The sequence below is a fragment of the Conger conger genome, chromosome 4, assembly GCF_963514075.1.
Source record: "Conger conger chromosome 4, fConCon1.1, whole genome shotgun sequence".
Classification (NCBI taxonomy): Eukaryota; Metazoa; Chordata; class Actinopteri; order Anguilliformes; family Congridae; genus Conger; species Conger conger.
Genome location: NC_083763.1, coordinates 62,158,719 through 62,177,168, shown reverse-complemented (window position 1 = coordinate 62,177,168; position 18,450 = coordinate 62,158,719). Strand labels below are relative to the sequence as shown.

The 18,450-nt window shown below is 38.8% G+C and overlaps 1 protein-coding gene across 1 annotated transcript; it reads left to right on the top strand.

The window, feature by feature from the left end:
• The first annotated feature begins 1,089 nt into the window (after window positions 1-1,089).
• On the top strand, window positions 1,090-12,792 carry fbxo15 (F-box protein 15). Its single transcript, XM_061240388.1, has 8 exons — window positions 1,090-1,193; window positions 3,553-3,792; window positions 6,248-6,448; window positions 6,546-6,675; window positions 6,927-7,009; window positions 8,206-8,351; window positions 9,628-9,752; window positions 11,729-12,792. Exons 1-8 carry the CDS (start codon window positions 1,090-1,092, stop codon window positions 11,996-11,998), a joined length of 1,299 nt encoding a protein of 432 aa, XP_061096372.1. The 3' UTR covers window positions 11,999-12,792.
• The last annotated feature ends 5,658 nt before the right edge of the window (window positions 12,793-18,450 follow it).

The following is an 18,450-nucleotide window of genomic DNA, read 5'->3' as shown; positions in this document are numbered from 1 at the left end:
TGATTTGTTTGGATAGTTAGCTAGCTAGTTAGATAACTAGCATGTCAAATGGTAGAAACATGGATGAGTACATGGGTAAATGAAAAGCAGAACTGTCGCGTACTTCAGAAACAATGTGAATATTTCTACGAAAATCCGTTGTGCATATCGACGATTCTTTGTAAAACGTGAATTGTTCAGTTTATGTTAATAGAAAGAAATACATTGACCAACAAAATAAGCACCAGTTAATTTAGTCAAATACGCACTTCTTCAGAGATGCATCACGTTTGGGAAGAGTGTTTTCAAACTTAGAATCTAGTCAGCACGTGTTGTTACCATGGCTACAGGACGCGGACGAGCCTTGGCCAGTTTCAGAATGGGCTTGGAAAAGGTTCAACAAGAGAATATAAGAGCCCCATCAAATACGCCCAGCAGTACACTCAAAAAGAACGAAATGCAATCGGACACGACGAAGACAAAAAGGTATCGTTAATGCTGGCCCAACTTCACAAATCTCAAAGTTTACTGGTGGACTGTTTTAACTTGTTAAATGAAGCCAGCAAACTGGCTAGATACATAAATTAATAACCTTGAAAACTGAAATGTTGTTGTCCCCCACTTCAGACATGAGACTACCAGAAAACACCATCGAAAGTCAGAATCAAAAGGAGCAACTGTAAGGTTAAGAAATCCAGTTAGTCGTTCTCAAAACTATTTTGAGAGGCAAGTTTTACCGTCGTTACATGGCTTGTAGCTTCTTTTCTTTTATCCTTTTGCGTGGAACAACGAGACTGACACAATTTCGTAATTCAACTTCTAATGGGAAGAAGTTGTATATTGTTCTTTTTAATTTTTTAATTTAATTTTCCAAGTTACCTGCAAAATTGTATAGCCTAATTCATTTTAGTTCATAATTATAAATTATGTTTGTTTATAATAATTATAATAACAACAATAACCATGTCAATTGCTTTGTTACTGCCTAGGTAGGTAGCCATATATTTATAGGCGCAAGAAAGCACATTCCGAACATGTCAAACAGTATTTGTGAAAGGGATAACACAAAACAATCACTGAAACCATCTTTTAATTTTGCCTTTCTTTAGGATGCCACCAGAAATACTCCTGAAGATTCTCTCCTATTTAGATGCTGCTTCTCTTTTTTGCATTGGTTTTGTCAACAAAAAGTTTTTTGAACTGTCCAACAACAAGTAAGGGGCTGTTAATTGAGTTATTGTTTCAGTAGTCTACAGCAGTGGTTTGCAAGCTATGCTACTTACATGACTAGTAAGCTCAGTATTGTATTTCAGTTACAGTTACATATAGTGTAGCAATGTGCACAGCATACAGCACAGTGCATCACTTGGTGATAGTACTGTACGTAATACATACAGTCAGGTCCATAAATATTGGGACATCGACACAATTCTCATCTTTTTGGCTCTATACACCACCACAATGGATTTGAAATGAAATGAACAAGATGTGCTTTAACTGCAGACTTTCAGCTTTAATTTGAGGGTACATCCAAATCAGGTGAACGGTGTAGGAATTACAACAGTTTGTATATGTGCCTCCCACTTTTTAAGGGACCAAAAGTAATGGGACAAACTAACAGACCATAAATTTCACTTTTTAATACTTGGTTGCAAATCCTTTGCAGTCAATTACAGCCTGAATTCTGGAACGCATAGACATCACCAGACGCTGGGTTTCATCCCTGGTGATGCTCTGCCAGGCCTCTACTGCAACTGTCTTCAGTTCCTGCTTGTTCTTGGGGCATTTTCCCTTCAGTTTTGTCTTCAGCAAGTGAAATGCATGTTCAATCGGATTCAGGTCAGGTGATTGACTTGGCCATTGCATAACATTCCACTTCTTTGCCTTAAAAAACTCTTTGGTTGCTTTCGCAGTGTGCTTCGGGTCATTGTCCATCTGCACTGTGAAGCGCCGTCCAATGAGTTCTGAAGCATTTGGCTGAATATGAGCAGATAATATTGCCCGAAACACTTCAGAATTCATCCTGCTGCTTTTGTCAGCAGTCACATCTTCAATAAATACAAGGGAACCAGTTCCATTGGTAGCCATACATGACCAGGCCATGACACTACCACCACCATGCTTCACTGATGAGGTGGTATGTTTTGGATCATGAGCAGTTCCTTTCCTTCTCCATACTTCTCTTCCCATCATTCTGATACAAGTTGATCTTTGTCTCATCTGTCCATAGGATGTTGTTCCAGAACTGTAAAGGCTTTTTTAGATGTTGTTTGGCAAACTCTAATCTGGTCTTCCTGTTTTTGAGGCTCACCAATGGTTTACATCTTGTGGTGAACCCTCTGTATTCACTCTGGTGAAGTCTTCTCTTGATTGTTGACTTTGACACACATACACCTACCTCCTGGAGAGTGTTCTTGATCTGGCCAACTGTTGTGAAGGGGTTTTTCTTTACCAGGGAAAGAATTCTTCTGTCATCCACCACAGTTGTTTTCCGTGGTCTTCCAGGTCTTTTGGTGTTGCTGAGCTCACCGGTGCGTTCTTTCTTTTTAAGAATGTTCCAAACAGTTGATTTGGCCACACCTAATGTTTTTGCTATCTCTCAGATGGGTTTGTTTTGATTTTTCAGCCTAATGATGGCTTGCTTCACTGATAGTGACAGCTCTTTGGATCTCATATTGAGAGTTGACAGCAACAGATTCCAAATGCAAATAGCACACTTGAAATGAACTCTAGACCTTTTATCTGCTCCTTGTAAATGAGACAATGAGGGAATAACACACACCTGGCCATGGAACAGCTGAGCAGCCAATTGTCCCATTACTTTTGGTCCCTTAAAAAGTGGGAGGCACATATAGAAACTGTTGTAATTCCTACACCGTTCACCTGATTTGGATGTAAATACCCTCAAATTAAAGCTGAAAGTCTGCAGTTAAAGCATATCTTGTTCGTTTCATTTCAAATCCATTGTGGTGGTGTATAGAGCCAAAAAGATGATAATTGTGTTGGATGTCCCAATATTTATGGACCTGACTGTAATGCAGTGTTTGCCTATGTTTGGAGGTCATCTGTAGTAGCATGATTATAGCTTATAGGCAGCTGGGGTAACGGTAGCCATTACAGGGTGTTGACTGTGTAATTTAAATTGTGATCATGGATCGGGGGTTGTTGTGTAAGAGAGATTGTAATTGCGAACCAGGAGTTGGAGATTGCAATCGCAGTCTGATGAGGGGGGAGACAATCTTTTTTTTCTTTTTTTTCATTGGCGGTAAAGAAAAAGTTGCCTTTCATTGCCTTGTCCATTGCATATTTCTGTGGTCGTTTATCTGTGATGACTGTGTCTCTGAAAACACACCCCACTCCTAGATAAATCCTGTTATTGACCAACGTTTTATTTTGTGGTGGCCATGTATTGTGGTGGTGTGCTAAAGATTAGTCAATGTAGGGGAAACACTGGAATATTACCTTTGGCTTATCTCTGATTCAGTGTGGCAGATTAGTGGTTGCGGGGATGGATGATGTCTACAGCAGCCTTTGAACGTTAATGCATGTGATTTTTCCCTGGGTGTCTTTCAGTGCTATGTGGTACAGGATATTCACAAATGAGTCTGAAAAGATGAAGAAGTGGAAGCCAAAGCAAACAGATGAAGTGGCAGAGGGAGTGAACGCAGTATCCATTCAAGAAAAGCCAGAAGGGTACTGGAAGAGACTATACTTTCGAAAGATGACTGGATACAACGAAAATAAATGGAAGCGACAATTAAAAGCCATCAACCCCTATACTGGCTTGCCAAGACTAACAGAGCAAGTTTTGAGGTCAGTCAATGCTATTCTTTTTGAGGGTTGGGGGACAATCAAACAATTAATTAGCTCAATAACAAAGGCCAATTGGTAAGCCTACCAGGTTATTATTGTTCTTTGCATCACAAACCTGTACAGCATTTCCTATCCACATTTATGATTACATAAAATGTGAATATGTCATTTGAAGACTCAAATAATGAATATCATTGTATGACAAAAACAAAACAGATAGCTGAGTAGGCTTCACACAATCACTATATTCATTGATATTTGTTATTCAGTTATTTAATTGCTTGTTTGATAATCAAAAAGGCATTGGAAACAGGTTGAGAGTGATCATCTGTTTAGGTTATTGAAGGTTTTTTTTCAACATTCGACGGCATTCCAATGCTATTGATATGAAGAACACAAACATTCCCTCAAGCGACCAATTGTGGGAGGCCAGAGCGATGCGATTTCATCGCAGGATGTATGGCTTCAGTATAAGCATTGCAGTAAATGGCCTTAAATGAATAGACTTATTCCAGTATATTTGTAACATGGATTGTGACAATGAAATATAATCGGTTGATTTGTGGGCATTTCACAATGTTTTGCCTCCGATTAGAAGTGGTGCAGCGCTCCAATTTTGAGGTAACATAACATCTGTTGTACAGAAGGAAGGAAAATAATTGTGCCCCTCTTCGAAGCCCTGTGAATTGTTAAAATAAATTGCTTGGCCCTTCTTGTGGCCTAGAAAAATCCCAAAAGATGCACAGTTACTGACACACACCAGGATGAGATTTGCCTTATTAATAATCATTTGACAAGATTCCAGGGCAACGACAATTGGAATAAATCTCAATGGAATTCTTGACTCTATGTCCCTCTTTTTATTATTTGGTTCTGTAATTGATACCAGAGAAGGTTCTTGAGTTCAACACTACAGGTGCTATCATGGGAATCTTGTAAACCTCCATCTGTCACATTTACAGGAAATGAATTTGGTGACTGGTGACTGATATTTGCATTAAAAGATACCCGCTTTTAAACAAACTCACTAAGCAAACTCTCATTATTGGTAATACAAAGTAAAAGTCACATTTCACCATTGTCTACCAGAGCGAACTTCTGACGGTTATGTGCCATGCGAGATACCAAAATATGTTTGGATCTGTAAAACATTGCCTTCTCCTTGTGTGGATGTAGTGCCTTATAATGAACCACATATACCAGTACTAAAGCAGTACTTGTTCTTATTGTTTTCTCACTCTCATTTTTGGCCCTTGGATTTCAGCAGTCATCAAAAATAATTGAGCAGAACTGATTTTATTGAAACACACGCACACACACACACACACAAACACACACACAAGAAATGCAGATATTGATGAAACTTGAATGGGCGTGCAACAGATTGGTGGCAGGGAGGCAGCCAGCAGGGCACTAGAGTATCCCCCAAAAAAGCAGTCCAATGGTCTGGACCTGAAGATGGAATTTGGTGGGGGCATAAGGTACAAGTATTTTAGTGCTTTTGAAGTAGAACTCGCAACTTGTTTTCTGTAGTTGAGACCTTCAAGATTCTCACTGGTCCTTGAAGACCTTGCAAGGGCTTGATTTGAAATGTTTTGAAAGGTTGTGAAAGTGCTTTGAGTTCCTGGAGAGTGCTTGAAGGTGCTTAAGTTTATGTTGGCCCATGCATTTTACAAAACACTTTTCTTTTTTCATAGCAATACATGCTCACTGTTATAGGTACAGCAATACCAGTGGTCTGATGTGCCAAAGCGCATCATTTCTCTGATAACTGTTTACGGTGGGAAAGGGCTTTAGACAATCCCTCGTTTTGTGTAATTCTTAGTATAATTGGTAGTAATATGGGCTCAATTTCACAATGCAAGTGGGCTATTGTTTTTATGACTGGAAGCTGGAGATTTAACATTGCAAACTGTATGAATACATATGAATAATGCAAATGCATTAAATAGTAAAAATAACATTAAACAAGAAACAGAAAGAAAATATTTGCTTTACTTGTATTTTGCTTAGGAAGATAATGACAACTTACAGTATAGTACATTGCCACTTATCCTTTTTTGGGGGTTTAGGCCTTTTTTTTTTTTTTTTTTTTTTTTTTTTCTGTTCCCATTTTCCATCTCTGAAAAGCGGCTTGGTAAAAAGTGCTATACTTATGAATTTGAATTGAATTACAGAACATCTGGACTCAAGTTGAGCATATTGCCTCAATCACAAATCTCAAGTTGAAATCTGTGGGTTCATAATGGAGGCTATTCCCACATGTATTGGGCAGAGAACAAACTTAACCAATGTGAACCCAAACATTGTGTGCTTTATGCCACAGAAGTGCATAACATACAAACAACTGAATGGTAAATGTAAAAGTGCAGTGACCTGGTTTCTATTAATGAACTTTAAACCAATAAAATAAAGGATAGATCAGCAGAAAGATGACATTATGCTTCACTTTCAGGGATCTACGTGTTACATGGGAGATCACAGTAACTGATAAACGAGGGCGGGAAAGCACAGTTCAGCAAACCCATGCCTATTTCTCTGATTCATCTGTATCCGTGTGCTGGAGTGATGGCAGTTGGCCTCCTTTTCACCAGCTCTCCATGCTGCAGCTACACGGAGTAAAGCGGGTAGCGTTAGATTGTCCTGCTGTCAACAAGTATGTGATGCATCCCTTCCTATTCATTTATACAGGATGATTCATTTACGTGATTTGTGTTCTTCGTTCGGTAATGTCTCTTCATTCTCCTCCCTAGGCCCGGATGGCGTTCCCTGATTGCAAAGCATGACCTGCATGATGTCCGAGAGAGGGGCAGAGTCATTGGCTCAGACAAGCTTGTGAATTTGTTCCATTTGGCCCCCGGACTTATTATCGGACTGTGGAGGGTATGGTTTCATCAACGAAAGGACTATTTGATTTGCAGGCCCTGGTCACTGGTCCATTTGCGTGACCTGCATACTAAACTGCGCAGTTTTCTCTCCGAAGGTTAAAGCTATTGTTTGTGTGTAGTCTCTGCGTATGTCCTGCATATGTATCTGGGCTACTGGAACAACCGGTTGTTATGAGTGACGCATACAATGTGGTGAAGATGCTGAAAATACCGATTTTGTTTTGCGGTCTTTTATTGTATTTTCAGGGACATTGCTCTGTTGCCTTTGTCATGATGAATTTCCACTTCCACAAGCTAGTGGAAAGAAGCCTCCTTGGCTCGTCCATATGGTGAGTGTTTTAGGTTTGAGAAATCAGTGCTTTGAAGTGCAAACAGAAACAGTCTAGGGCTTATGTCCCCTCGGAGGGAAAAGGTCATTTGTTGGTGAAAAGTTTTATTAGGATTGTAAAAGATATGTAAATATTTTAAGTTGTCAACTCAATTCTTCCTTCCCAGCAAGGAAATCTCAATAGCAAAACTATTTGGTAAGCTGCAGTTTTGAACAGAATGTAATATAGTCATTACTGATCGAATTTACAAGTTGTATTTCTCAGAAACCTTGCTGCAAACCATTCCCAGTGACTATTGCAATTGAAATACCGTACAGAAACATACGGAACCTACATACCTGATGCTGTTAATGTTTATGTATTTTTGCCGAGATCTATTCATACATTTGATGTATTTCAAATAACAAGCTCCTCGTTGAAAGAAAGATGTTCATGACAGAGGATTAAAAGTATCGGCATGGCTCACTTTGTGCCTGACAGAGTGCCATGATATGGTGTGACAACTCCATCTTCTGGCAATGCATGATGCTGTGCTCAGACTTTCATGAAGGACTGTGAGCTGCTTGTGTATTTTTCACTCAGCGGTCTAAAAGAGATTTAGCTGCTGCTGTGCCCTCCTTTTCCTAGAAACCGAGGCATCACACCTCTTCTCTAAGGTGCGGTAGTCTCCAGGAATTTGTCACTCGACTCATGTCGAGTAATTTGCAGGAGAACTTGCCCCCCCAAGTCTCCCAGAAATAAATCTCCCTGTGATATTTCTCCGCTTCAGTAATCATTAAGTGATCAACCGGGATCAATCTTGACCAGTAGAGTAACAAAGAACCATTAGCTCTCATATACTATATGAAAGGTTATGGAGAAAATGACTTTTCAGATTTGTAACAACATGATTTGTTTTTTTTTTGTTTATTTGTGGCCAAAGACACTGTGTGACCTTATTTAAATAAAGAATGATTGTCTGTATTTCCAACTTTTAATTATATTGTGTTAATACATGGGCAAAACATATTGAGTCCATTTAGTCAATGAACAGTTTTAAAGTTTTCATAAATTATCGAGTTTAATTTATTACCATCCACACTTATATATTATTTGACATATTCGGTGCAGTAGCAGATTTCTTGTAATGAAGTGCCTCTCTCTGTGCAGTTTGTGTGCCAGTCTGAATTTATTTTTTCTCCATGTTTTTCTGCAAGTCCCTACACAGTGCCTGAGGACAGACCTGCCTTTGATGATGTGGACCCAGAATACGGTCTCCACGGATACACAGTGCACATCTTACTTCACAACACTGTCAAGCACATCATGTCTGGGCATTTCTCTCAGCTCTTCTGCAAGACAGGTACACAAACAGCTTCAATAGGCTTGGAAAATGACTTTATTTTTTATTCATGGAATGCTATTATGTAGAATTGCTATTCAGTAACATAATGCTACCAGTACCACTGAACTAACATTTTGGGATTGCCTCTTAATTATGTTGAGAATCTATTTTAATTCAGATACTCATGAGTTAATTTAATTCACTCATTAATTAATTAATTCATTGACATAAATAATTAGGTAGGTGGATATATACAGTAACAGCTGTTATCCAGAGTCACTTGACACAATATGCGAGTCATTTAAATAGTTAATTAGTTCAGAAGATTTCACAGTCAGTAAGCAATCAGTATTATTTTGCGGGCAAGGTCAATATCAAGGCTGATATTCTGCAATGCTCTGTTCCACTGGCAATACCAAGGACAATACCTGCAGAGCTTGGCTCATTAATATGAAAGAAACTTTATTTTTTATACTTTTTAGGGAGTGGACAAGACTTGTGTGTACAAGTAGTGGGGGTTTACCTGGAATAACAATTTATACTTCCCTGTGTTAAGGTTTTGCCCACCGGAATGGTGTGTTCTCAAATGCTAAACAGCAGCAAAACTATACAATCCTGACTCATTGCAATCCTGATGCTTGATGTCCATTACAAAGTTCATTGTTAGCAGTGTGTGAAATGTGAAAACTATCCTGTCTGTATTGCGACAAGGTGGAACCGATGCAAAGCAAGTGTAACAGTAGATGGTGCTAGAGCTATGTAAAATGAGTGTTGAACAGGTGTGCATGCAACCTGCCTAGATCTTCAGGAATAAAATTGTCTGGACACATATGTACCAGGGTGAGATATTGCAGCACAGTGTCTTACAGTACTGGAGATGAGGCGCAGACATAACATTACAGTTTCAGATTTTCATAATTTACTGATTATTATATGACAACACATACCTTACTGTATGTGTACATTGCTGTACACTAGGAGTGTTTGGTCTGCAGTATAGTGTAATGGTTAGGAAACTGCTCAGCTCAAGGGTTGTGGCTTTCATTTAAATCTGGGTTTCTGCACTTACTGTACCCTTGAGCAAGGTCCTTTACCTTTTACCTTCAGTATAGTGTCAATCTGTTTAAATACATGTATATATAAACCGGTTTTATTTAAAATGAAATATTAAACCGTGTAATCCCTGTGGATGAGACTGACTTCTAATTGCCCAAATGTAAATGTAATTTATGTCCCATTGTATCAGTGTATCTGCACTGCTCATGCAGCTGTTCCAACATTTTGCTCTCTCTAGATCAGATTCGGGAGGGGTTCATTCAGTTGAATGCCATCAACAGAAATGACCTGTCTCAGCACACTCCTCTTTCTGGGAAAATCGACCTGCCCTGGAAGACTGAGGGTCTGGATGGGTCTGTCCAGGTAGCCCTCACAGTAGACTGTAGTCAGTTACTGCAGTCTTGTGAAATGTCTCACCATAGTGCATACTTATTCCTGTTAAAGTGTTATTTACTGTTTAGAGACAGTGACTTGAAAGTATTGTAGAAAAGGTATATGCTCTCAAGTTTCAGACCTCTCTGTTTTAATATTTGTCATTTTGGACTGATTCTTTTTTTCTAATTTTTTTATCCATTATGTATTTTTTGTGAAATCAATGACCATCTGTGTATGTTCCCCATTTTCTGAAAAGATTATACAGTATTCAGAATTCGGTCATATTTTCTTTATTTTGCCATTTGCATGCATGAACGGATGAATTCAGTCTTGTTCAAAAATTCTAAATGGTGGAAAAACCTTCACAGGGGAACGTTAGTGGTTTAATGTATAAATTTGTAGATATCATTCAAAAGATTATATTTACCAAATTTGCCAACTACTGACTAGGATTATATTGAATGGGTAACAAATGGTCAATTTACCTGACCATAATGCCTAAGCTTAAATCTATAATTTACCATCTCATGCAAGCTGTGTTATTTATTCTCTGTGGGAATTTTTTGGCGAATATCAATAATATTTTCCAGAAACTATTTGGAATTAAGCACACCAGTCCAGCTGGTGAGCTAAGGGCTGGTTTGGTGCATCTAGCTCAAAAATGGTCTGAGGATTTAATGGACAGATTTTCTGAATAATAAGTTAACTGTCTGATGGCGGGTGTTTGGCTTGGCAACCGCACTAATAAGTTCTCTGTTGAGTAACCGCAGTGTGTTGCCTCACAGTTAGACTAATTAATCACAAGTTAACACATTCACATTGTCAGTTCTACAAAATACATAGCTGTCAGTGTTTTTCACCTGTCTAATTGTTCTGTGGTTCGACTGAACTCAGCATCTTTAATTTTGTCTCTACAGTCTTAAAGCTAAAGGTTACTTAAATCTGATCTTAAATCTTGTTATTTGCATGCTACACTAACTATGTTACACAGTTAGCATGAGAAAAAAAACAACCTTGAAGACGACGTAGCTAGTTATCATTGGCAGTATTTCTATGGTTTGGCCCCATATACAGTGGCTTCAGAAAGTATTCAGACCCCCTTCACTTTTTGCACACTTTATTGTGTTGTAGATTTAATTTGAAATTGATAAAACTTTTGCCAATCAATCTATACACTATCTATAACCTATTATGACAAAGTGAAGAAAAATGTATTCAAAATCTGGTACTGAAATCTCTCATTTGCATAAGTATTCCAACCTTTTTTGCTGTGGCACTCCAAATTGTGGTCAGGTGCCTCCTGTTTGCTTTAATTATGCTTGAGATGTGTCTCCTATCAACATCATCAGAATCTGAATATCTTATTTTCAGGTTGTCCTTTAGGCGATACAAATACAACATGTCAGCCGTTGAACTCAGTAAGGATAACCTAATGGGCTCAAAGAAAATAAATTATACTGGGAAAATACCATTGGTCATTTAAGGCTAGCCCCAGCCAATGAAGAGTTGGTGTTCATGTCTATGGATAACTGAGGCTTTATGTGAATTGTGCCTTATCTGACCTGTGTTCTGTGGTTGTTCTATAACCTTTGGTTTTCACTCATTGTACTCATCTCTTTGGATAAAAGCGTCTGCCAGATACATGTAATGTAATGTAAGGTGTTTACATGTGCTATATAATAGGAGTACATTCATTTTCCAAAGATCAGAATAAGGATGTGCACGTAAACATGGTCATTGTTTAACAGAGTTAGTGAAAATGAAAGTGGACATTTTGGTAATGTGAATAATATACTGTTTTGGCCTACTACATATATTATTATATTTCTTGATACTGTCATGGTCAAAACAAATTTGCATGCCCTTTCTTTAAATGCATAATATGCATTCATTTCAAATGGCAGTACCATCATGTTATACTGGAGTTTGACTCTACTTTCTCTATTGAAATGATTTTTCTATAGAACTGCTGCATGATGACCCTGACTGTTTTGGATGAAGCACAAAACCCCTTCTGGTGCGTCAGCACGCCAATAACAATGCTATTGTCCAAACAAGAACCCGTGTCCTACGACTATGGAGGCGAGCCCTTCTTCATGAGGCACCAGGACTCTGAGGGAAAGGTCCGAGTCGAGCTGGTTTGGCTGGCAGAGCAAGGGCAGTTCTTCCTCACCAACCTTGTGATTTACATCGCCACCGCTAAAGTCAACAAGCACTTCGGAAGACAATACTGACACTGCGCTTTGAAAAGTGGAAGCAGTCTTACTTTTTTTTTTTTTTTTTCGCTAAGAGTCGCTCAATATGACCAAACGAAGGGGTTGTACATTTATGGTCATTTTGATATTTCTCTTTATAAAGAATTATTTTAGCATCTTTTTCCCCCTTGATGGTGCTAAGCTGTTTGTTGTAATGTACTATAATTAATGTTCACTTTTATAATAAGTTGTCCCTTCATATTGAGCATATCATTTTGGACATATTGTCTATCTATGGATTTTGAGAATTCATTGATTTATTTATTTTTTACCCTTTTTTGAAAATAATTTTAAACTAAAAAAATGTTTTTTGCCAGTTAATTTCATGGCAAAATATATTTCAAGTGTTCATAGTTGCTATACACATTATGGTCTATTTTATCTTTTTCTTTTAATGAAGTTGTTTAAATTAAGTGTTTGAGATTCTTTAGGTACGTTTAGAGTATGCCCTTATGAAGCCAGTATTCACTTACTTGAGAAGTAATTTATACTTCTCAGAATGAACATGGGACAGTGTTTCAGAATGCACATGGCACAGTGATCTTGGGGACCTGTCAGTTCCTCCGTTCACATGGCACATTGATTTATCCATTGTCATATTCTAAATCTTTACTACTTCACACACATTCCAGTATCTGCAATTAAGGCTATTCTCTATACACATCGTACATGCTCGTTTTGAATTAGACAGACACTTTTCCATGTTTTTGGTATGTTACTCAGTTTCTTACTCAGTATCGATATTGAATTATTTAATAAATGGAATTGGATGGTCAGGGAAATAAATGAAAAAAAAAAGAAGAAGTGTTTTTCCACTTTGTAGCATTACTGCACAGGGTGAGTGAGCGAGAGAAAGAGCAGTGGGAAGAGACTACCTTAGTTTGCTGCAACCCCTCCTGCCCCTGGAACACACCAGTGATGAGTGTTAAAAGGTGTGCTGTCCTTCTCATAAATCTTCTCATTTCAAAGGAGGAAAATAGTGCATCAGAGAGCTGGCATGCCTCGTAGAGACTTGTTCTCTCATGGGCATAAAGTGGTGGAGCAAAGGCTGTGTTCTGCTGCGTGAGTACTTTTGCTGAAAAGTGCATTCCGTGCCCATAGTGGCTCCTGGTAATGTAGTGCTTATGATTTGAATCTTTAGAATACAGAATGATAAATCACTGCTGGGTTTATATTATCAAAAGCAGGGTCATCACTCATCACGCAAGTTCTTGCTTTTCAGCAAAACCGTACTTATTGTGCTTTCCTTTTATCTCTTGAAGGGGGGGGGGGTGATTACATGCCATTTGAATATAATACCACTGTCACACAATACACACAGTGCATGCATTGATTTATGCTTGATGTATTGTATTTTCAGGACCTTTCTGTGAATCATATGAAGCCATTATCCTCCTTGTGTTGTGTGCTAAACTGAATGGTAGATTAACAGTCAACAGCCATCGGTCTGTAAATACAGATGCAGTACTTGACAGGCAGACAACTTCCACATTTACACTTAGCAGCTCCGGTGCCTTTAAATACACATTTCATGCATTATTATATTTTAAAGCAAATGCTAGCTTCAGGTTGCTCTGGTAGAGACTACTTTATTTGGTCAAGACAATAAAGACAAGTGCTTGGGGAAGCAGAGGGAAAGTTAAAAACATTTATCATGTCACTATCATTCTTGGATGTGTCCCATTTCATTTTTCAGTCACAAGGTTTACAAATATTTTATGCTGTTTTCTTCGATCAGCTGAAGCTGAATGATTGTACTTGATTGATACTCAAAGCCTGCATTGTGGAAGATGAGAGAACAAGTTGTTTGTTAAATTTGATTTAAATTATTTAATTACATTTATCCCACACTGTGATAACTTGGGACATCCAATAATTTATTTGATCATCCAAAAGGGGACTGTGTTGCTGACGGAATGCATCAGAAAATGTTGCCTGTGTAATAGGATTTTACACATCGCTCTGTTCTCAGAGGTCAGTCTCACCTTGAGAAAGCGCTCGTTTCCAACATTGGTATGCTTGTGGGGTGGGGGGAAAAGACGATGGAAGAGCTTCTGTCATGTGACATGACTGAGGCCATAACTAGATTGCGGCGGACACAGGCATGCCTGAAGGTTAAGCGCTCCATATGCTGCCCTGCTACCAGAACAGTGCCGTTTACTGGCACTGTTCCTCGACTGCATTACCCTCACAACTGCACTGTTCATCACCAGCCCCCGTGGGCTTTGTGCTGCTGATGTGTGACCACTTCTGGAAGTGGTTAAATGCACACAGCTCCCACCGCTGTGACCTTCTTCAGACAACTGCCATTGTACAGCGGGACACGACCCCAATGAAAGTGACAGTTTTTCGCAGTTGCTTATGAGGCACTAGCACCTTAAGGGCACCACCTAATAATACCCTTCCAGCATCACTTAGATCATACATTCCCATGTCATACAATCAGCTTAATTACAGACAATTGCGAACGTGCTTCTAAAGGTCAACCTCCTTAGTAATGAAAGGGAGGGAAACATTTCTGTGAAGAGGACAATGTGGGGGTCAACCTTTTGGTCCAGTTTTGGATTCCAATTTAATATAAAGTAAATAATAATGGTTGTTGTTGTTTTTTTTTCTTCCCTAATATAATACATAATCTTCTGTATATCTCGATATAAACTCTTAAGATTATATAGAGTCAATCTTAATTTAGGACAATTATTTATTGATTACGCATCCAAAATGCTATCATTCCTTAGGCAATGATTTATATTTTAGTGAAAGTAATATGATAGATATCTCCAGCAGATGGCTCCAGTAGTTCAGCAGAAGGGATCCACTGATTCTAAATAAGGCTGGATCAGCCTTCTGAGCCTGCTTTTTAGAACAGTAAGGACAGAAGATATCGTTTATTTTTCTGAAGCTGAATGGGGCCGCCTTTGTAAACTTCAAGGAAGGATTTAGCTGAACTGAAATGTGAATGTGAATGTGTGTGGATGGTGTCTGTCTGAATGCACAGTGATTATGTGTGATGGACTAGGGATAGCACAGCACTGAGGGCCGGGTGGAGGCTGGGGAAGAGTGATCATGTGTGTGGGGTGCCCATATATTCAAGCTCAAAAACACAGCAACCCTGAAATTCAGGTTGCTTTAAGGTGACTTTGGAGGGGAAAAAAGCCCAAAGTCATGTATTACAAGCAGACTTGGCGACTCTGACCTGGGGTACCAGATGGGTGGGCTTTGTAACCTACTTTTGCCATCAGAATCAGATTTCACTCTGTCAGGAACAAACTAATTCAGGAACAGTTAGCTTTAAGCATTTAAAACTATTTCAATGCCTAATTGCGCTAGGTCCATACAGCTAATTATATGCATATACATTTGTCATTACAAATTGGTAATATATTGCCATTATTATCTTCAACATATTGTGCACAACTATGAGTTTCTACCTAAAAGTTAGTCCTTGGCAAAGTGAATCACCAAATTGTCTATTATTAACAAATATTTATACAAGAAACTCTCTCTACTCTCTCTACGTGCACCTGGCAGTCGAGCTGCACTTTCACGCCTGTTTTCCGTTCTGGTTCCTCAGTGGTGGAATGACTTGCCTACCACTGTCAGGACAGCAGAATCCCTCCCCCTTTTTCGATGCAGACTCAAAACACACCTTTTCAAACTCTACTTCAGTCCTCCCTCCTGATTTCCCCCGCCCCTCCTTTCTGATATCCCTATCCTTGTCTAACCCCCCAAAAAAAAAAAAAATTGCACTTATGATGACGACTATATGTTTAGAACAGCATTCCATGTGTATTTTCCTAGTTCAGGATGTGATGCTTTGACTTGTGGTAGAACCTATGCACTTGTAAGTCGCTTTGGATTAAAAGCGTCTGCCAAATGACAAAAATGTAAATGAGCGAGTTGCTTGATATAAGCATGGCATGATTGTTTGTGCCAGACTTGATGCTATCAAGTCAGCATAGGCCAAAATGCCTAAGGTTCCCTGCTGCTCCCGTTCGCCTGTCTTCATTTATGTTTCTCTCAGGCGATGTGCTGGCCTAGGCAGTGCCGACAGGGGCACGTCTCCAGTGCCGTGATCTAAGAAAAGATTTTGGTTACCACCAGGGGGATGTCTTCTCTCCTCTTGGACCCAATGTTCCCATTAAATTAATTGTATGTCTTGCTTTATTTATCCTTTATTTAATTTTGTCATTGTAAACATTCTTCCGTATTTTGTTAGTAAATTGATATTCGTTGTGAATCTCTTTGGGTGTATCTATCTGCTGTGTTGTGGCTGTGACGCACCAGCTGTTCCATTGATGAATCCATGCCGTGAAGATTTCAGGCAGTTCTGGAAGTATCCTAATCCTAAACCAGTTGCCACGCCGTGACACACACCTGGGAGGACAGAAGAGATGGACACAGGCTGATACGAAAATTTGGGATTACATTTATTTGATTTAGATTTAGTGTAGCTTTTCAGCTCGGTCACCACAAACAGTTCTCTCTCCCATATAGCGACGGCCCACTGAAGAAAGAGCTACACTGTTAAATTCTTGGACTGACTCGAAATGGCGTCCAGGTGTGTGCCTAATTAATCAGTAGGCGCGGTCCTGGAATTGCTCTAGCACACTGGCAGTCAAACCCTACTAGCTTAGCTAACTTACCTGGAGTGTTTATTCCTCTGCCATTGACTCCTCTACAATCACTGGAAATGTATACAACTACCAACAATTATAACGCTATCTCGCAATCGCATACGGTGGCCTGTGACGAGAGCTTCTGTCCGTTACCCAATAATAGCCTACGGAAACACTGTCCCATAATAATCGTCCCAAAGATAAAAAGTCATTTGTGAGAACAACATATTCACGAATAAAATCAAAACAGTTTCACATTAACTGGCTATGCAGACAGTTACAATAGCTAATATAATTCTGAAGGTACTATTTTTGTTGATGCCCTCTTGTGTGATATTGCTTAATTACAGACAAGTACACTTAAGTGAGCCACTAATCCTCCCGGCAAGGAACTTTACCATGAAGTGTCTTATACTGAGAATAAGAGACGGTAGAGCACACTAAGAGAAATGCACGCTGCTTAATGTGAGACTGACGTCTTCCTCAGAAATCTTCCATTGACTCTGAGGAAGAAGTCGTTTGATGTTGAAACGTCAGTCTCACATTAAACAGATTCCTCTGAGCCCAGTGTGCTCCACCATCTCTTATTTCGGGCTAGTCCCTGTGAAGTTGTCTGGGTAAGGAGTCTTGTGTAATCTATCTTTCCTGGTTGTACCATGGATCCTCCTTTCTTTAGGTGGCTTGTAGTGCTTTGGGTATTTCCTTTTCTGAATCACTTATACTCAGTTAGGCTACCTACCAAATTAATGTATGATCTCAAAAATCTCAAGATAACAGGATAATAAAAAAATCAACCATCTGTGTTCCCTTTTGAAAATGCATTATTTTGAACTGAAATGACAGACCTCACACTGAGAACAGTTTGACTTCAAAACAATAAAACAATGAAAGAGGGTATGACATCAAGGTGTCATACTTTTTGCTAGTGTCAGAAGATCAGTACTTTTCTATGATTCAAAGCTTTGAAGGTAAAACCTAGGCCCATGAGGTTTGCCCTTCTTGATAGATTGATTGATGGCTGAGTATGTTTTTTTATTTAATTTAGGAAATATCTATTGTCTGGCCACAAGAGTAGCACAGTTAACACTTCTTTGTTTGGCTGTTAAATTGACCATGTGTAGTTAAAATGTTGTATAAGATGATGGGAAATACAATTTTATTTTAAACCTAATTAATTGGTGTTTATTTACCAATATGTTTGTAAATAAATACAAAGCCTTGGGCATATACAGTAACTGGTTTGAAGTGAAAAGGGTGTATGATTTCATTTACTTTGAATGGCTTATTGTTAAAAGCCTGATTTTCATTATGGGAGGGCAAGGAAATTACGTTTGTGTTCAAGGAGTAATAATGTTATCTGTGTCTGACTATCTCATAAGAAAATGGTAGTCCAAAGAGCCTTCCTTGGATCTAACAAATTTAGGAGGTGCATAGATAGCATGTTCTACATTTTTGAAGAAGTGAAATTTTCTTCAATTTTTAGCTTGTAATACTGCCCTTAGTGACTGACTAGTTGCACTAGATCACAATTTTTAAGATCATTAATTTCCTGTTGCTCAGTCATAATACAGCTCTACTGAAATGCATTATCTCATGCGAGACATTACAGTTTGTGCTGTGTATGGAAAACACTTTTGTACTGTGCCTGAGATCATCGTAAAATCTCAATCATGCTCCCTGGAGATGCTATAAGCCAAGCCTATAGAGTTTCAGTTGTCAGTGTCCATATCCTTAGATCTTCCTCTAGGTGCTTATTGAAAGTTTAATGTCCAGTTGCTCTGTTCCCACAGCAATGGGATACAGTCATGTTTC

Coding starts and splice junctions, on each gene's coding strand:
- fbxo15 (XM_061240388.1), top strand. CDS start 1,090: ATGCCACCAGAAATACTCCTGAAGATTCTCTCCTATTTAGATGCTGCT. Junction 6,676..6,926: donor TTATTATCGGACTGTGGAGG/GTATGGTTTCAT, acceptor TTGTATTTTCAG/GGACATTGCTCTGTTGCCTT. Junction 8,352..9,627: donor TCAGCTCTTCTGCAAGACAG/GTACACAAACAG, acceptor TGCTCTCTCTAG/ATCAGATTCGGGAGGGGTTC.